The 21587-nt window shown below is 39.3% G+C and overlaps 1 protein-coding gene across 1 annotated transcript in view; it reads right to left on the bottom strand.

Annotated features, from left to right (window-relative positions):
• The window catches only part of LOC308498989 (cubilin-like), a gene marked incomplete at its 5' end in the record, with an annotated part of 216957 nt that overhangs the window by 101874 nt on the left and 93496 nt on the right, over nt 1-21587 (bottom strand). The window contains 5 exons of the mRNA XM_081051777.1: nt 4537-4669; nt 5675-5803; nt 7107-7217; nt 9004-9117; nt 10827-10986. Coding sequence (XP_080907903.1) covers nt 4537-4669; nt 5675-5803; nt 7107-7217; nt 9004-9117; nt 10827-10986 — 647 coding nt within the window. The remainder of the gene's footprint in view (nt 1-4536; nt 4670-5674; nt 5804-7106; nt 7218-9003; nt 9118-10826; nt 10987-21587) is intronic.

Raw genomic sequence — 21587 nt, 5'->3', positions numbered from 1 at the left:
ACATACAATAATTAATAGGGTTTCCTTATACCAGCAAACAAAAATTGAGAAACTAAATTAAAAATTTAGTCATCATTCATTCAACAAATATTTGACACTCTCCTATACTGCTACACACTGCCGTGGGGATCAGGGATAGACAACGAAGAAAACAGATGATGCTTCTCCCATAGAGGGACCTGTATTATAGAAGGAGAGATAGATCATAGACAATAGATATATGATGAGGCAGTGATAAGCTCTAAGTGGAAAAAATAAAGAAAGGAAGGAAGGGTAATTTTGGGTAAGATGGGCAGGTTGCATCTGCAGTTTTTAAATGGATGTTATTTCCAATAGCAACAAGATGCCTAGGAATAAATATAGCAAAATATCTCTCAGACTTTTATGGAAAAAATATAAAGTTTTAGTGAAGGACTTAAAAGAAGACTGAAATAAATAGAGACATTCCAAATTTAAGAATATGAAGAGTCAATAAATATTCTCCCAAAATTAATCTATAAATACAATGTAATTCCAGTAAAATAAAGGACTCCATTTATGTAAAATGTAAAACAGAAAGCAATACTATATAGTGTGCATGGATATATATGTATATGTATATACATACATACATATATATACATACATATATGTGTTTGTATATATGCTACATATATGTGTATGTACATATAGTAAAATTATAAAAACATTTGTGGAAGTGACACACACAAAATTCAAAATATGGGTTACCTCTGTAACAAAAACGTAAAGGGAAATAGATGGAGTACTTTTACTGTCTTAGGCCATTTTATTTATTTAAAATTAATTTTTAGAGAAAAATGTAATTGAATGGTTAAAAAAAGGTAAAGACGTGAATGCAAGCTACTCTTTTTTCAAGAGCAATAGGAGGGAGTCTTTGTTGAGAGAAAGAAGGACAAGATAAAAAAAGAAAGAACGACTGACTAAGACTATAGAAAAGAACTGTTGGGAAGGGAGAAAATAATGTCTTGATAATAGAAAATGTTCTTCTCGACTGTGTGTGTCTTTCAGCCAATGTTCAATATTATGCTGAATTGCGAGATTTCACATGATGGTAAGTGTAGTGCTCTATGTCGGCTAATGGATGAAGAAGCTTACAGTGGAAACAACTGCCTGGGGGCTGTGGCCACCTCCAGCCCCACAACAGGCCAGTGTACTGGGCACACCTTGGAGCATTCACTGCTGCCCAGAACCCTGGGGCAAACTGATTGGTCAGCTCTGCTCTATCACCAGCTTCTCAGGCCAGACACTCGCACCCGTAGGTGTCTAGCCAAACAGTGAGTAAGTGGCTACCACAATCGTATCAAGGTGGGTTACTACAGTACAGATATTCTGGATCTATGTGCTGGAGAGAGTTCTAGCAGCAAGCTATTTATAGACTGATAACTGAGTAGCAGAAGAAATCAGGAAATACACACATCAGGCTAAATGAACTATACATTTGTCTTTCGTCTTCCTTGACGATTTGATTTTTGATAATAAAAAGAAATGTATACCTACTATCATTTTGTTAAAGGAATTGTTCTGCATCCATCTTTAGGATGATTGCCAAGTTTGGCATTTAAATTCAGACTCAGTTTTATTGCCCATAAAAGTATCAACACCGTGAAATATGCTAAAATTGTTTTCTGCTGCTTCTCAGAAAAAAAGGAGAAAGGGAAGTCATTTTCCTCAGAGGGTGATTTACATGAAATCACCTCTAAAACCCTTCTACTCAAAGTGCGCTACACAGCACAGCCTGTGAGCCTGTGTGAAATGAAGAACCAGGCTCCATCAACCAACTGAATTACACTGTGGATTTTCGCAAAATCTCAGGTGGCCAGCGCGCATATTAATGTCTGGTCCACAGTTTGGTACAGAAGGTTACTAAGTGCAGGGTTTTTTTACTGTTTTAGTACCAGAATGGTATGATCCAGTGCTAAATGCCAGAAAAGACATTTGATTATAAATGATGGTAGGATGATAGCTACCAGAATCAAATCCAACTTTTTCAAAAGCTTATGGTTCCTGGAAGTCTTTGTTTCAGGTCGGTACATTTTGGAAACAAATCTCCCATTTACAAACACTTTGGCTAAGATCTGTGCGTAAAAAATATGATGTGGAACAAAAATAGTATAATCGCTGTTTCTCATTATCTCGTTTTGATCCTTGAACCAAGATCAATCCCTTTCTAAAAGCACTCTGCAAGCATAAAATATATTTTTTTTGCTAATTCCTTCACAAGAAAATTCTTTTTTAAAGTTTTTATTTTCCCCCCTCCTTTTTGTTGCAGATTCAACCATAATTTCTCCAGTTTTTCTCCCTACTCAATTTCACCACAGTGTCCGCAATCCAAACCCCATGTTTTAGAACTTGATGTATTCCATAGGCCTCTAATCTGCTTCTCACACCCCCCAGAGGAATGTCTACAAGCATCCATCTGGATGTAGTTTAGGTCAGGGCAGAAATAACTTGCAGGCCTTGCCATTAAGCCCTTCTCGTTTTCACCTGCATAAAGAGAAACATCTTGCATTCTGTAAAATTTATTTAAAAAATAAAACACAAGCAACTAACATGAAATAATCAAAATTAACTTCTTATGGGTGAGAAAGGAAAAAGCTGAGTCACTACGATTCGTCTATGCAAAAATTAGGATTTTAGTGTCCCTTAGACAGTAAAATGGGTGGAACTCGTTTTTTGTGTGTGTTTCTCTCCCACCTTCTAGAAGGTGAGCTCAGTGTTGTCCAATTGAATTTAGCTGCAAACTGCCATACCAGGTCCTTTAGAAATAGTAAAGTGAGAGAATGTAACATTTCATTGAACGTCTGGCATGCATCAACTTTGTGCTATACATTTTAAACTTAATATCTGTAATCTCAACAGTGGTCCTACGTGTATATCATTATCTGGTCTAGATGAAATGTATCTCTTTAGGTTGTAAATGAATAGTTTCTTGACATTAATTTATTAGTAACCTTAAGGGTCTTAAACATCCCCAGTGCCTGGCCACCACTGAAGGTCAGATTGGTCAGCAGTGTGAATGTGGTAGAGACCCAAAGAAAAAGGCCAGAAAAGGAGCCCTTTTATTTGGCCATCAGCAGGCCTGCTGAGCCATGTGAAGGACTTGGGACTTCACTGTGAGGATAATGATCATGTGTTATTCATTATTATGTATAAGCATCTAGCATGGGAGTAATATGAGTCTGACTATGTGCCTAGCACATAGTAGGGGCTTGATAAATATATGTTGAACAAAGGACATATAGATCAGGTAAAAATTACATAGTTACCGTATATTACATGTTACATATATATTGCATATATAATTACATATATAAGTGTGTATATTTCTTCCCATAGAGAATTTTGTGCTTTTAGTACAGACAAAAATAAAAAACCTCTTTCCAATGTAGCAACTTAAACTTGCAGTGCCTTTCAGGCACTCAGAGGGTATCTTTGTTTTACCACAATGCCACTTGTACCCTGAAGAGGCTTTCTGATTGATGGACTGAAAGAAAGCAACTTGAGATGTTTGAATGTGGGTCCACAAATAGGGCTGTTCTCTCTTTTTTAATCCATTCCTAATGCACCGAAGGCAAGTCAAGGAGAAGGAGCAAGGCTTTTTTTAAAAAAAAAATAAACAGACCAAGTGTCCTCAAAATAATCTTCCTCCCTCAGCAGTAAGTAACTTACTGTATTGTCTTCAAAAGCAGAATTAGTAATCCCAACCAATGCCCAACTGTATATAATATAGTATAATAAATAACTTTCCATTCAAAATGTCAATTTAAATACCAAAGTCTTATCATTCAATATTTGTTAAGCATCTATTACCAGTGTGTGGCGTATCACAGGCACCTCTCTACTGATGATTAAAAAGTCTCATTTCACTTACCAAGTGCTTTTTACCACCTAATTTTAGAAAATACATTATTGTTGTTTAATTTAATAAAAGGCCACGATGAACGTGGTGGGATCCTGTGATTAATTCCACACCCATAGACCATATTCAAAAAGTCTTACAGTTCAATGAGGAAGATGGGAGTTATTTAACAAATCAACCACTAAGTTCCAAAAAAAGTTACCAAATCATTCTTCTTATAAGAGTGGAAGGAAAGGGTGGAGTGGGGGTGAGGAGGAGATAACGTATATAGGCAAGAAGCCATAATTGAGATGGGATTTCTGCTAGAAGAAAGAATGCTAGTATTCTCTGGAAGGATCTAAATGTTTCTTTTTGTTTGTTTGTTTTAAAAAAAGATAGAATTCCTGTTCTCTGAAAATGAACACAAATTAATGCTCATGCATGTACTTCTGTAATATCAGGCAGGACTCTGAAACTATTCTCAAGAGAATTTTAATGCTATTTATAACCCAAACTATGACTAAACCAGAGGAAATTTGGAAACAGACTTCCTCAAGTTCCCACCGTATTCTCTAACAGTTGCTTGGACACATATGCTCTTAGTTATCCATCCTATTAGTAACAGTGCTTCCTTCCTGCAGATTCACTGAAACAATACACCATAAAAAAGGATTTACATAAAAGACAGCTGGAGCCGGTTGCCAGGGGAACTGACAATGTTCCAGACACATTCCACGTTAGAAGGATAAACTTCCGGGTAGCCAGGGCTGTTGAAGACGCCTTCAGTCATGTGGAAGTTTCCACCACAAGCTGGAAGGAAAGAGACACAAAGTGAGTACCAGAGCCAGGGTCCAACGAGATAAAGGAGAAAGAGCACTAGAGAACCTGTTGGCAATATCACAGGAGAGCCTATTTCCATTTCTCATTAAAAAGAAGAAAAAAAATCCATGCCATGTAAAATAAGGAAAAGAGTCTGAAAACTGAAGAATAAAATCTACAGGGTGTGGCAGATCAGAAGAGAGCTCTGTAGTTTCTTTGCTCAAAACCTTTTCTCTCTGTGAACTATAACTTCAGGTAATAAAAGACTGGTTTTAATCCTACAACCCACTTGGTATTTCTGGCCAGGATGAATTTCAGCCCTGGCTTACAATAGAAGGCAGTATTCTAACACTTCTCTCTCAGGAGAACACTGAAACACACACGCAAATCTTCTAGGTGTTGTAAGGCTTTTTAACACGAATAAAAAGGAAGCTGCCAGATGACAAACAGCTCTTTCCTGGCTAAGAGTCCCAGTACTAGGTGGTTCCACTTTCCCCTTCTACCCGCACGCCACATCCATCTAGCCATCAGTGACAATACCCAGATCCTGCCTGAGCCCAAATGCGAGGCCAGGGAGACTGGAGAACAGCAGTTGTCCATCCATAAGAGATGTCATCAGACTTTGTCCATCAGGGGCTGCCTTAATGAACATGTCATGGAGGAGAACACCAACACACTGCCAAGCAAGTCAGCCACGATCATTCCAACCAGTTTTCCCCACTTCCAGATTTCCCTGTGAGCAGCTTTAGTCACAATAGCCAAGGTATGGGAACACCCTAAGTGTCCATGGGTGGAGGAATAGATAAGATGTACACAGTCCACTACTGCTAGAATCTACAAGTACGTTAACCTAATTTGGAAGAGTGTACAGTTAGTCACAGGGGTGATCTCAGGAAACTAGCTTCTGGCTCTAAAGGTTAGAGCTCCAAATAACAAACCAAGGATTTTGACCACATTCCTCTGAATTGGGTCGCGCCATTTGCTAACGTGTCTTACCTGAGGAGGATGCTGCATATGTAGCTCGGAAACCATCAAAACTCACACTAGAATCAGAGACGAACCTCAGCGTCAGAGCATTGCTGAAGGAAGTGATGGGATGGGGCATGGCGGCGCCACAATAGCGGCCTAAAGAATGAAAAGAACGACAAGGAGAATGGACGATGATACAGCATAGACCACTATTTCTAGCACACAGGTATCACGTGAACACAAGAGACCCAAGTGAACAGAAGACATCACGACTAGGAGAAGCATTTGAATCAAGGTCAGTGTTGGAGAAAATGCCTGAGAATTGAAAGTAAACTATAAATACAAGCACGGGGGAGATTATTTATAAACATAATAAAGAACATGAGGAGACAAGAAAAATGTAGGTGGCCTGGCTCCAAATGTAACTAATGCTAACATCTCTAGCACGGTAGGAACCTGCACAAATAAACATACGGATACTTAAAAGCAAAGTACTGTGGCAGAGGGATGCCTGGCCACCAGAACCGGAATACCTAGATGCAACTCCTCACTCTGCCATTTACTAGCTACGGGACCTGGGTAAGTTACTTAAGTTCTCTGTGCCTCAGTTTCCCCACTTGAGAAACGAGAATATCAGAAATCATGAAACCTACATCATAAAGGTATGAAGGTTAATTGAGTTACTATTTACTAAGTGTTTAGAATAGTACTCAGTACAAGGAGAGTTCTACGTGTTTGTTAAATAATTAATATACCCTCATCCTCAATCAAATGCTTACAGATAAAAATCACAAAGCATTGTCCCCTATTGTCTCAGGCTCTGTGCTGGGCACCGGGAATAAAGCAACGAGTAAGACAAAGTCCCTCCTCTAGAGGGAGCCCATCTTCTAGTGCAGGAAGAGCCGCTCAAACGCAAGGAGGGACTCACGGAGGAAGTTGAAATCACCTGAGATTGTTTTGCTTGCGGACATTTCAGAAACCAGACAGCTGCGATGTTTGGTTTGACTGAGATGTCTTACAAACCGAATTTCAGATTATTTATTTACTTATGACTTTTTTTGTTTGCTTTTTTCCACTGAGGACAAAACCAAGGAGGGGAAATGCCCAATGTGAATATCAGAACTGTGGTCAACTATTAACAAGAAACTTCTCACAGAATATTATCGAACGCTGGGGTGGACTGCAGTCACTACTATCTAAAGCGGTGGCAACTTTTCAATGAAAACAAACGAACAAACAAAGCAACTGTTCACATCCTTGTGTACGAACAAACTGAGATTCTTGAATCCACACATTAAATCCTGCTTTCTTACCCCCTAATTATCTTTATTTGGCTTATGCTGCTCTTTGTTTTTATTGGAAACATTCTAACCTTGAATGACAGCATACACATATGTTAGACTATAAGTAAAACACAGCCCAGGCCACAAATGTACATGAATGTTAAACACCGCAGTACCTCGGAGGGGCGCGTCATCATAACCACCATCCAAAATTTCTAAAAAGTCTCGGGTACACATTGTGCTGCTTTCAAGTCCAAAGTGGGTAAAGGAGAGGGTAATATGATTGACTGTAAGGAAAAAGAGAAGGCTATTTAATAAAGTACTGGCAAATAAACACAGGAAGAGAAATTCTACCTCTGAAGATTTCACCTGCGGGTTCACCATGGAAGAAATGATTTGGCAGATTTGTACAGGGGTTGAGTGGATGAAGATAGAAAGGGATCACTACTCTGCTGAAAGGTTTCCTCTGGCTAGTGACAGAACTGATGTTTTTGAATATGCCTATAGAATCGGAAATGCAAGTAAAGAAGGGGACTTCCGGGTAGGTTCACTCCTTGGCCTGCGGGGAATGGCTTGTTGGAATATATAGTCTTTACACATTTTTGTATCAGCCATTGCTGTGTTCTTCTCCCAAGTATTTTTCTCTATAGATCAGTTCTCTTAAATCCTGATTCTTTCTGTGTGTTTGTAAATCAGATTCTCTTTTCTGCCGGGCACATATATCCTAACACTGCCAGTTTTACTTGAAGGCCAGAGCCAGGACCCTGAAGGTTCAGAGTCATTTAAAAAGAAAGCTTTGAATTGCTTGCAGAATACCAAGTGCCTGGGTATAGTTTTCTTTTGTTGTTCTTCCAGCGGCCTAGTCTTCAGAAGAGAATCTTTTCTTGTTGCTCTCTTTGAACCAGTGAGATCTTTCACTTAAATGCTTTACAACTCATTAGAAATTATCCTTAGGTGCAGAACTGCTGGGCTCAAGGCAGGGGGCCTCTTTACCTAAGGTTTAGTCTCCTGCAGGCTGACAACTTTCTCTGGGGCTCCATGCTCCCAGGTTGCAACTGGCTAAGGATTACATCACCAACCTCCAAATCGTATGCATCCCAGTAAAGATATCTATCTGTTAACCCTTAGCATCCCTATGAGAAGTGTTAGAGAATATCGAAGCCAAACTTCATTTTTCAGATTAGCTAACGAGGCTTCATTAGTTTAAGGGACTTGCCTATTGTCACACAGGTCATTAGTTATAGAGTGAAGTCAAGAACTTAATGCCTTTCCCACACTATGTCTGAAATCATGAATTTTTCCTGAAAACCTCAAGGCAGGGCTCATCTGAAACAAGATCCATAAGGGCCCCAGAAGACACTCTGCGGTCACTTTGCTTGAGTCCGTAAGGGTCCCCTCATTTTCTTGGTGTGTAGAATGTGGAAAGTAATTCTCACCACCAGATTGTTACCAGGTCAGAAAATAAGATTCTAGGATTCCAAAAACAAAATCATGCAAGCACTGATTAAGTGTTTCTTCCAGGCTATGCTGGGAGTTTTTACTTTTAATACATGCATTCCAAGAGAGACTGGGTTTTATAATTAGCTTCTGCTTTGATTAAAGATCAGTAAGCGCATGACATTGCATTCCCAAACTACGAGTCATTAATTTTTCAGTTTGTGGTTCTTATTCTTTATCCTTTAGCAACAGTCTTGTGCAGCAACTACACTCGAGAACACACATGTCAAAAACAATTTATCAATTATTTTTAATTACTTCCATCCCACATGCGGGTCAATATAACAAGGTTAGGGGTTGGTTTTTTTTTTTTAATTTTTTTTTTAATATTTGGTTTTTTTCTTTGCTAGGCCTTGAAACTTCAAACAAATTTGAAATTAAGAATAGAAATTACTTCCCTATCAGATTAGGAAATGCTTGTTCTCGTGCACATCAGGAATTGGGACTTCCGAAAAAGGAAGATGAAGGCCATCCATTGTTACCACCGGCAAGATAAGAACATTATTAGTCATAGATGGACTTTCCCACAGACACCATCCATCCTGGTTCTTTTTCTTTTTCCTTTTTGTTACTTACATGGAGGTTGAGCTTGAATTATCCAGCTGCAGTTCTGATTGTTTGGATACTTGGCAGGGAACAATGGAGAGGATATCGTATCAAACGAGTTGGTGAGGATGTAGCCTCCACACGCTGAGGAACACAGAGACACACACACATCATTGACTGTTGATTTCCAGTGACTGTTTAAAGCAAGTACTTGATGAATGACAACATAACTGAGTTTTCCTTATTTCTGACATGCAGACCAAGGAAGTACTTTGACAAAGAAGCTGCACATAAAGCATGAGAGAATGGGAACACACTGTACATTTCTAACAACATTCTTTAATCACAGGAAGCGGGGAGTGACATAGAACAACAGATTAAATGACTATGAATTGCCGGAATCACTCAAACAAAACTGTGGCACTCATTCACTTACTCTGCCTACTCATAAATGATAGGTATAGGAATAATATCTTTATGGACTTCTTTTCCTAGGAAAATCAATACGCAGTTGAACAAGATTTCATAAGGATTATCAGAGAAGTGCAAAGCTCTATGGGAGTGCAGGAGAAGAGCTTGTAGCCAGTGAGTGTAAGAAGCGTCTCACGAAGGGGACAGTGGCTGAAGGAAGAAACTGGGGGTGTGGAAGAGTAGGCCAGGGGAGGGCAGCCTGAACAAAACATAGAGGAGGGTAAGAACCGCATCTACACAGACTTGGCTGAAGCACAGGCCACTTGGGGGGTGTCAGAAGCGACACTGGAGAAAAGATCGGGGCAGGTTCCTGGGCCCGTGGGTAACATCTGGAGGGCCTTGGGCTCCATTTCTGAAGCAGCATGGTGTCAATACAGATGTTGGCACTCTCAAGAGTGTGATCAGAGCAGGGTTTTTGCAAGTTGACTTTGAAGGCAATGGAGAAATCATGGGCGAGATTGAGGAGGTTGAGAAGGCTGTTATAAGTGTCCAAGAGAAGACCTACTGGGGACTTTTTTTGTTTTTTTACTCTGAAGCAAAGCATAAGTGATTAATTAAATGAAAAAAAAATGGGTGAAGAAACTGTTCTTTCTTTGAATGCGCAAAGAGTGATTGATTTATGCAGTCTGTTTTGCTCCAGAGTGTACAGTGTGTCTTTGGGAGCCCTCGATCCAGAAGCTATGTCTGGAATACAAGCAAAGGCACTGAACCAGACTAAATGACTAAACAGACTAAACTTATCTGAAATAACAAGGATCATCTGAATAAAAATCAGAGGCATACTGAAGCAGACCAGCGACCTGGGTTCCATCTCTGACAGTGAGATAGAGGGTAAATCTCTAAGAAAGACCAGATAAAAGGGAAGGGGTGAAAAGATCTAGTAAGAAAAACTGAACAGTGGTGATTCAAGAACACAGTGGAAAACATTGGTTCTTCGGGTGGACAGTGGCAGGGTTCAGAAATGCCCTGAGGATTAGAATCAGAGTACATTCCAAGAAAGTCTTGTAATTTACAGTGGTGTATCTCCTTCTAGCATAAAACCTAGGATAAATGCTAGGTGATTTATTATGGATGAATGGATTTGGACACTTTCAAAAATCATATCTCTAGTGAAAGCTACTTTTAAGTATCATTCTGAAATTTGTTTGAGAGCTACAGAGATCCAAAGGAAGTTAGCACCTTCTAAATTAGACAAGGGTAAATTGAAAGGATCAACAATTGGAATAATGGCAAATCATAGTGTTTTGGTTCTATTCAAATTACTGTGTAAATACAAAGCTGGGATCAATTTCTAAAGGCCAGTCTCATTTTGTTACAGCACCAACAGGGGCACTTTTCAAAACAGATGGCCTGTGCCTTGGGGCGGCCCACATGGTACTTGCCTTGCCTGAAACGAGCTCGGAAGCCCCGGTTCTGTCTGGAAGGGCCAGACTGAAACCTCACAAAGAGGCTGTTTCCTGAAGAGGTAATGGGGTTAGTGAGCTGCTGTCTTCCACACACACCAGCAAGGCGGGCAGTGGTGGAGCTTAAACCATCATATGCCTACAAAAAAGACAACAGGGAAAATAATGGTTCAGAACTTCATACTTACATCTAGGAGGCCCAAGTCCCATGGACCTGCACATTGGTGAGCTAGTAGAAAACAATACAGTTGCGGGATGTAGTGCTTTATTTTGTTGTTGTTCCACGGGCGTGTCTGAGTCTTGGGCTATTCTAGGGACACTCTAGAGATTCCAGTAGGAGGGCCTCTTGCCAGAACCGCTATTAGACCTCCAGATGTCTTTGTAAACGCCATTGCTTAAATAGCCCTCCACCCTCCATGATTCCAGAGCAGTCACATCACAGGCCACACCTCCAATATGTCTGAAAATGTCTGTGGCAAGAATGAATACAGGAGCAAATTGATGAAAAACAATGACGAGTAACCATTCATTTTCCGAAACCCAACATTTGCTAGCACTTTTTGTTCTTTATCGGGGCGTGGTCAAGGAGGAAAAATGGCAGAATTCATTCAAATTATATAGTGAAATGTGAGTCTGCTTTAGAAAATTACCTCATAAAATTAAGAAAATATATTGGGCTCTGTGTCTGCCCAGTGCTATGCTGGGACAAGGTGACCTCCCGTACTTACCAATGGAATAGAGGTTACATTACATGCACCCAAAATTGCTGTACTGGTTTGTGAAATTCAAGCTTGCTTTTTTTCTTGGAACTCTGTGTGTCTGGTGTGAATTTTTTAATGCTCTTATGTGTCAAACAGGGGTCTAGGAGTTCATTTCCTTTGGGTGATAATAATAATAGCAACCACTCGTTAAATGCTTACTATGAGCCAGGAATTGGATACTTCATGTATACTGTCTCATTTTCTCCTCCCAACAATCCCTCCATTTTCAACATGAGGACAACTGATGTACAAAGAGTATAAGCAATGTGGCCAAGCCACACAATTCTTACGGGGGAGCAGGTCATGTTGAAGCAGACAGCTAGATTCTAGAGTACAGAATTGAAACTCTCATGTTGTCCAACACACAATATCAATTAAGTAGGCCATGGGCCTATCACCGGAGTGGGATTAAACTATGAAATTAAAATATGGCTGTTTCATTCAAAATAAATTTTCATTTATATATAATAAAAAGTTGGGAAAAAATTAAAAGTTCAAGTATTTAATGCAAGGAAGATACACCAACAACTTTAAATATCTAGTGATGATTAGAATCAGTGTTCTCTTTAGTATGTAAGTATGATTGGGAGGCTATTCTCGGTTTTATATAGTATATAAGTACACGAGTCAAACATTAATAAAATTTTTAGCTCTCTCACAAGGAAGCTAAAGATTTTACAACAATGAATTTTAAATAAATGCATTCTGGAGCAGCAATTATTTTCTTTCTTCTTTTTCTTTTTTTCACGTACCGTTCACATTTTAGACCTATATATTCAACAAATAAAACATTAAAACTGATTTTTATTCAACATTTAAAGATGGATTAAAAATTAAATTACATTTTCTTAACCAATTAAAAATGTAGTGTCCAATCTAGTATGACTGCTTCTTTTGAACACTTTGGACACCTTAAATAGTAGTCAAAATAACATATAAATCATCATTACAAAACCTCTTACTACATTTACACATCAGTCTACTCTCAAATATTACCATCATTGGTTCAATTCAAGACTTTATCATCTCTATACTTGGTTTCTTACTTTCCTAAGGTGAAATCTTAACAACCCAGATTTCAGTAACGTTATATTAATACTATCTTGCTTTAGAGAATACCTTCTAGAACGTCTGGGTTACAGGGTTTGGGCAATATACCAATTGATTCTTGGTCAAGACTACTTATACAAGACTACTTGCTTTTCTTAAGATAATTTGTTTGTTTGCTTGTTTGTTTGTTTACAACAACATTTCTCAAACTCCAGTGGATACTGGGGTTCTGTGAGGTACATAGACACCCTCACCAAATAACAACAACACACTCATTCAGAGGATTTTTTACAAGTCACTCAAAAAAAGTGACTTGTAAAAAAGGCAAGACTCTTCTGGTGTCCCTGATTTCTCCCTCAATTCAGAGGTCTAGTGAGTAAATAGATATTGTTCCTTGCCTTTATAAGTTCTCCTTTCATCTCTGAATGATTGTAATCTTTGTAAGGAAAAATTTTTAAAAAGTAAGGTAGAAAGTTAACACTGGAAACTTAAGAAAGTACATGAATGAGCCACTGCCCTGGGAATCCTTTGAGAGGTACTCCTTTCAGGGGGGTCGATGTGTTTCCTGGGCCTCCCCCCTGAGAACCTGGAATTACAAGACCTCTGCTGAAGTTCATATAACTGAAACATTGCTTTCCAAGGAATGGATCCAAGGTAAGTTTCCTAATGTCCATGCACCCTAAACTTGATTAACAACTGTACGAGTACTATCACATATACCCTAACCTAGTCCTCAACACCATGCGATACTTTTAATGAAGAAAGTGAGACTCAACAGTGTGTTAGCTTCATCCAATGGGCGCTATTAATCCAAGATCATGAAGCTAGTGAATAGTAGTCAGGAATTCGATTTTTTTTTCTCTCCAAATTCTACATTATATATGTTACTTTTCTTTAAAATGCTTTTGAGAGTTATTAAGTTACATGCACTTAATAGTTATTGTATGAAAGTATAACACCTCACGTTATCAAGGAGACTGGATTTTCTTTTTAAGTTTGGAATAGCAATTCTTTTATTTGAGAGTATTCTTCACACTTGTAATATCAAATTAATTTAAGTTCTAATTTTAAAAGTATAAGAAAAAAATTGCAAGGAAGAAATTATGAGAAACCTTGTTCCCATGTATTTAAAATTTTAAAGTTATGAAAATTATCAATATACATTTTCCTTTTAGCACCCAAGGCAGAGCTAGCAAATTATACTGCTAATTTATCATACTGGCTACATGTATAACATATTTATATAACCTGTAGGTACACAATTTTCATTTGAGTCCATTGCCAAGAGTTTTCTAGACCTGGGAATTGATTTTCTGATCTGATGTTAGTAAAATAAAATTTTGAAGTTGAATCCACAAACGAAAAACTGGCCACCAATCCTTGGGAGTTACAATTACAGGGGCTGTAAAAACAGACAGAGCTGGTTAAGTGGTCATCTAATTTCTACAGAAAAGCTAGTCTCTTTAGAAAGTATCCAGAGTTTTGTAAAATATCCAATGCCAGCATACACAATCAAAGTACAAAACGTTAATGTTGTAATATAAAAATACGAGACTTTTTAAAAGAACAGAACCTGCCACATAACAGACAACAAACGTTTGATGTACAAATGAGTAAATGAAAAGCATATATAAGAGTATACGGCCTCTAAGCACGAGGATGAGGGTTGAGGGAAATCCAGAGGCAGGAAAAATCTGTCCTCTCTCTCATGGATTGCAGTATATAAATGCATAGCAGTCACAACAGTGGGTAAAAGCGGCACAGCATGGTAAAGGTCAGTTGGGGGCTGCTTTGTGGGAAGACTTCCTACTGACTGGGCCCAAAGGGCAACGCAGGAGGGTCCAGTCACAGGACGCAGGCCGGGCCACACCCACAGCTCCCAGGTGCCTTCTCACTGGCTGTACCATCCTTGCACCAGTTGTCAGAGGACATGGAAGGCGGAAGGTGGTCAGAGGACAACAGACCCATGCCCAGGGCCCAGAGTATGCAGAATACGTGACATATATGGTGCTATTGGGCACCCCACATTCTAAGCTCGAGCCGAAAGTTAGAACTGAGCCAAACATTTATTAATTTTAATACTTGATGCATTAATATCTTAATGACATTTGGGTAAATGTCAATCCTTTTTCAAAGTTCACGCATGTTATAAAGTGACACGGGGAGGAAAAACATTTGGGAGAGGGACCAGTACCCTTTTCTGATGATATTTAAAGAGACTTATGGTCAGAGTCCTAAGGTCCAGTAGTTTGAGAAATTAAAGGAGCCAAGCAAAGGGAAACTTTTGCCTTCCCATACACTTAATGATGATAGAAATATGTGTTATTTAACAGTATGCATTTTTCAGAAGCTGGTGCCAGAATTCCTCTTAGAGAGAAAAAAGCAGTCTTTACTTAGCAAAACACCTCACAGGCTCTCAGAGAATAACTGTGAAAGGAGATAGATTATTTTATGTGACTGGACAAGTTCCCCTACTCTCTATCCCTTGGCTTCCTAATCTGTAAAAGGAGATTGACTTGAACACATAGGTCATACTGTTCATCAGAATTAAATGAATTAAAGGATATAAAGTACTTAGGATAGTTCCTGGCACATAATAATTACCTAATAGACATTAGCTTCTACTATTAAAGCCAGACAGAGTGATAGCTAAATTGCTGTTTAAGAAACTAGTATAAGGTTTTTGGGTGGCCGGATAGCTCAGTTGGTTAGAGCGCCAGCTCTGAACAACAGGGTTGCTGGTTCAATTCCTACATGGGATGGTGGGCTGCGCCCTCTGCAACTAAGGTTGAAAATGGCGACAGGACTTGGAGCTGAGCTGCACCCTCCACAACTAGATTGAAGGACAATGACTTGGAGCTGATGGGCCTGGAGAAACACACTGTCCCCAATATCCCCCAATTAAAAAAAAATTAAAGAAATGAGGAATGGAACTAGAGAGCTATAAAAGCAAATACAAAAAGAGCTCCAAGGGTGGGCATTTTCCAGCAACATCAGATGAGGTGGGAACATGAGTAGGACACGTAATACATGGTAATTACACAAGTGGGATTATGGGGGTGGCAACCTCTGACCTGGCTCCAATGATTCATGCCTTGTAATACATAGATTACAGCCAAAAAAATAGGATTTCACTTCCACCATCAGGTTGTGACAGATGGACTCTTCCATCTTGCAAGCACTCTCCCTCATGTTGGCACTGTCTCTTGCACTCTATTTTGCTACCTCTGATGAAGCAAGTTCTGTGCTATGAGATATTCTATAGAGAGGTCTTCATGGCAAGGAGATGAGGGAGGCCTCTAGCCAATGGTCTGTAAGGAATTCAGTCCTGCCAACAACCATATGAGTGAGCTAGGACAGGCCCAGGTAAGCCACACCTGGATACCTGACACAGAAACTGGAAATACTGTTGTTTTAAGCCATTAAGTTTTGGGATAATTTACTATGGAGCAAAAGATAACTAATACAAGGGGAGTAAAGTAAGGGATTGAGGAAGGAATGGACAGTGGATTTTTAAAGACAAGGAAGTCTGATATTACAGTTTAATTCAACTGCCAGCCTGCTTTTTGCAGTTACCACCTGCCAGTGCCTAAAATATTTAGTCAAAGTCTACTACACAAAAGAGTCTCAAGTGTGTGGTATTTTGAAGAAATGAAGGAAAGAGTTCCAAATTCCAACTTTCTCTTAACAAGGGGTAGAGAAAAAGGGAAAACAGCCATAAGAAGAAGAAGAAGTAAGAGACAGAGAGCTTGAATTTTAACAGCGGCAAGAAATGGATACCTGGGTGAGCAGCTCTTCTCTGTCTCTTCACTTCTCCACACAGTTATAAAATAAATTAGTCATGGGGATGTAATGTATAGCATAGGGAATATAGTCAGTAATACTGTGATAACTTTGTACAGTGACACATGGTTATTAGACTTACTGCTGTTATCATATAAGGTATAAAATGTAAAATCACTATGTTGTACAGCTGACACTAATATAACATTGTATGTCAAGCATACTTTAATAAAAAAATAGCCATGGGAATCATGAACCCCAATTCTCCTAAGTGGCTTCCTCTGGGATAGGGGCAGGGAATGATATCTGTGTGGGCCACACATGGGTCTCCACTGTCTCTTCAGCAATTTATTTCTTCTTAGGAAAAACAAAAACAGAAAACTTGAAGCAAATATGGCAAAATATTAAGGTGTGGCAAGTCTGGTCAGTGAAATGTTTTGTTCATTATATACTTTATATGCATGCATTTAAGTTTAGGCTATACTTACAATATTTCATAATAGAGTTTTCAATAATGAAAAGAGAATCTATTTAAAGAAATAATAGGAAACAAAGCTAAAATTCACATATAAATATGCTCTTCATAGCATTATTACCATAAGAAAAAAAATCCAGAAGTTATCTAAGTGGTCAATCATAAGCTAATGGTTAACTAAATTCTGGTCTGCCATATAATTGATTACATAGCCAAAGAACCTACTTTTAAGAATAAATATATTAAATAATACTATGTGAAAAAGGTAGGATACAAAATTACATGCAGTATTACCTTAACTGTCTATGTTTATGTGTGTGTAAGTGTGCACGTGTATGTTTATATGTATGCTTGTACAGGAAATGATTTTAATTACTTGTCTCTGCACTGCAGTATTATGGAGGGCATTGATTTCTTATTTTTTGCTTTCTGTACTTTAAAAATGTAATATGAGGAGCACGTAAAATTTTTAAAGAACTTGTATATTTAAAATGTTTAAATGTTCAGCCAGTCAGACATGTAAACGACCACATACAGAGACATGACAAGATGCTAGTCATGTAACAGTCTTGCAGGAACTAAGCCAGATGGATAGTAATACCACTAAATCTGGCCTTTCGCTGCCTGAGAATGCATCAAGTTAAACGACTATGCTTCTATTTGAAGACCTCCAAGATATTTGTCAGTTGGCCAGCATCTACAACTGTACTAGCTATCTCTCCAAGCTTCAGGCTTGTATATCCAATGGCATTCCACACCTCAGGGCTTGTATGGTTCCATAAACCTTCAGACTGAAGTCATCTCCCCCCTACCCCCAATTCCTCCTTCACCTTCATTTCTTGCTTCACTAAATGCCAGAACCATATACCCAATTGCTCAGCCATTGTAGATCTCTCCTTTATTTCCCCAATCCAGTGGATCCTGGTGTTCTGTCAGGTCTCTCTCTGGTGTATCGCTTGGATCCCTTCCTGCCTCTTCTCCTCTCCCCCCCATGGTCTCCTCTTGGTGTCCTTGTGCCTAAGTCACCACAGCAGCCTGAAATTCTCCCTGCCTAAATTTGTGCCCCCTTCAATTCAGTCTCCAAACAACTGCCACTGTGAAGTGTGTTCTTTGTAAAACGTGAAATCCAATACCAAAGGAAAGTTGAGTGTTCCAATACTTTTTAAGATTGCACCAAATAAAGACGAGCCATCACTGACACTTTTCTTGGGAACTGAAGAGCAAGCGCCTGACAGGGAGGCAGCGCATGGCACTTCCTCCCGCAGCCTCCTCCCCTATGATCAAACCCCTGGCTGATTGACTCGTGATAACTTACTAAACAGTCACCACTTACTGCCCAAAGCACATGACTGAAGGGGGAAAATGAACAGTAGCTTCCTCAGTAATGAGTGCATTTTCACTTCTAAAAACTGGAATATATTCCCTCAGATTGTTGGAAAGTAGGTGGGAGACTGGAATATTTCTACTGATGCTTCTATCTTCTTGTTTTATAAATTTTCATTATGCTCAGAAAGAAAATAAACCAATTAAATGTGTGGGTTAAAATTATTATAAATTGGAGTCAGAAGAAATTATTTTAATTTGAAAGCAAGACATACAAAGTACTTTAGAATCCCCAAAGACAATGCTTCCCCTTAGCTTCAGAGTTGAGCTTTCCACGTAAATTATGAATGAATATGAGTATACTTTTATTTTCATTTTCAGCACTGTGAACCTTTTAGAAGGTATCAAAATAATACACTTTTGATGTGATAAACTTCACTGAGATGATACATTGAAGAATTTGTGAAAAAAAGTATTATATATATATAATATATTTTAAGGTTTAAAAATACTTTAAGATAAAATAAAATGAATGTGTTTATGAACTAATGAGAATAGTTAGCAATGCACTGAGGATTACGAATCCCATCCTGTGCACCTAAGGTTCACAATTTTGAAAAAGGTAAGTGAAGACCTTTAACCTAGTCTGAGTAGTAATAGAAGGAGTAGTAGTAATAGAAAAATTAGGAGTAGCAGCTAACATTATCTGTACCAGATACTGATCAATGCTTGAAATACAGTTTTAAAGCTGCAATCCTTCTTACACTTCCACTTTGCAGTCAGAAAACATAGAAGTGACTCGCTGCCAGTTGTACACTGAGTAGTGTACAACCAGTACCCGTTGGATCACGTCCCTCTGACACGGATTATCATTAAGCCAACCGAAAAGATAAAACCAAGTATTATTTATTGAAAATAATGAGAGACCATGATTCTATGAAGCGAAGTGGGATATTCATGGTCTCCTAGAAAGGTAACCACAGGAGCTCTCAAGAACAAATGGAAGTCTCCTCTCACATGTCCAGACCTGCAATAAAGCATCCTTGGTGGCATTTTAGAAAGTCTTATTTGGGGCCCCCGTGGATGTCGGAATGGTTGGCACCTGTCATGCATTCCATGCCCTGGACATGCTCGGCATTCCCAGCGTGGCTAAGTTAGTGGACTGGGTAACAAAGGGCACAGTGTCTGGGACCAACTAAACCTAAACTTGGGATTCCTAAACTTGGATCTGTTCCTGGATGCAGGTATAAATCCACTCCTCGTCCTTTCCTGGTATAACCCCAAACTAACTGTCTGGTCTTGCACGGTCTCCTTTTTCACCTCGCTCCTGGCCTAATTCAGCTTTCAAATGGGTCTTGACTCTGTACTTCATTTTAAATTCCTTGCAACACATGTCTACTGCTTAGGATTGCCTTAATGCTTATCAGTGTAAAAAAAAAGTGTTGGTGGAGGATAAGATATTTAGTGTGCAGAAAAGATCATTTCCGTCAGGGAGCAAAGTCAATTTTGAGGATGAGAGTCTATGAAATATTTTCACGTATTACATATGGTGGCACAGCTGCTGATGGAATTTCCATTTGGGAATGTGAACTGCTCTAAGATAGAGGACATATTCAGTCACAGGGAGAGGGATCCCTCAGGAAATTACTCAAGCTCTTAAAGTCGTAAATGTGAGGACGGAAATGAAAGTATTACTCATGATAGCAGCTTTTCTTAGGGGAGGGGAAGTAGGAAGCATTGGTTTCCGCAGTAAGTGATATTTTCCAGCTACGCTCGTCTGAAATTAAATACCAAGTTAAATTCACAGCCCCACAGCTCATGTCAGGACATTGTCAGTTCTATTTCTTTCTTCTACATTATAGCTCTCCGTCTTCCAAGTTTACAGGAGACTAATCTAATGATTGGCAGTTGTTCCAAGCAGTAACTCCAAAGCTAACATGAAGAAAAATCCAAGAAGCTCATTTTTTTTTTCACAAATAAACAAGCATTTAAGGCGATTCTTAGCTGACATGCAAACAAAGCAAAGCCTGTGTCCACAGATGGAGAACTGTGGCTTCCATTCCATTATTCTTTGCTTTGAGGATGGAAAGTATCGGCACAGCTTTTGGTGACCAGTTTGGTGCCGGAATGCAACATGGCTAAGCATGTTACCAAAAGCAAGTCACAAATGAAACATTTTGAAGAGGTCAGCAGAGCTCATCCTCTATTATCAAGTGGAAACTACATTTTTGCAGTGAGGAGGGAGGGAGAAGAGGAAGGAGGAGGAAGAGATTAATTTCTGTCTTGGATTTATTTGTACAACAATAAATATTTAAGGAAGAATTGTTTCCACTGTCTCTTTGAAGCACTGAGTTCTATTATTCCTGTGTCTGTTTGCTCTGCTTTGGAAATGATCAGTGTTTTAAAAGGAAACACATCATGGGTAGTGTCTTGGAAAAAGAAAACAAAATGTGGAAAGTGCATTCTGTGTTTGCCCTGTTCCACCCTGCACCGTGTTGTCAAATAATGTGAATAACAACAGACACTGCAGCTTTAGGTGGGGCCTCTGGCTTTCTTCAGTTCAAATCGGACACTTTGCTTTCTTTCTCCTACATCAGTACAGAGAATTTCAGAAAAGAAAACAGTTACTCACCGTGTGCCCTTCCTTTGTACTAGCCTCGCTGGGCCTAGAGTATGTTTTCCCCAAATGAGAGGCTGGATCTGGACTGTGGTCTGCTAGCTTTTATCAGTTTCTTGCTGATTCTCACAAGGCCGACATTCCATTGCGCTGAGCAAAGAGGATGCTGAAATCAGAGGTCGGAGTCTCCAGGGGCCAGCGGGGCTACTCAACTCACGGCTCTCCCCGCTCTCACACTGAGCTACAGCCAGCATTTCCCAGAGATCAATAAGAACCTATAGGCCTATACGAATTTGAGGCTCAGAAAAAAGACTCTAATTAAGCCAGTAAACTGTCTGCCGGAAGTCACTTTAAAACTCAGCCTACCTGAAAGGAGGAGGAATGGAGCCATTTTCGCGCTGACTGTACAGGGTCATGCCCAGCCAAGGGGTCCCACTTGCTGCCTTGGCAAGAATGCCGCATCATGTGTCCTTCAGGAGAGCCGGAGGTTCATTACACTGACCACTCAAAGGGACTGAGCAAACACATCATCAAATGAGTCGAAACCTGAGTGCCAGCCCAGCTTTCTGATTCGCACCCTGGGACGCCATCACTTTTTCAATAGAAATCAGAAAATCCAGTTTCTCTCTTTTTTCATTACAGCAACATGCAATTCTAGAAAAGGCACTTCTGCGATATTATCTAAGTCCTCATGTGGCTCTAAATAGTGAGATTGTGTATCAATAATTGTG

This window comes from Rhinolophus hipposideros (genome assembly GCF_964194185.1).
Source record: "Rhinolophus hipposideros genome assembly, chromosome: 1".
Lineage (NCBI taxonomy): Eukaryota > Metazoa > Chordata > Mammalia > Chiroptera > Rhinolophidae > Rhinolophus > Rhinolophus hipposideros.
The sequence above is the reverse complement of the archived record's forward strand: the minus strand, read 5'-3'. Positions and strand labels throughout refer to the sequence as shown.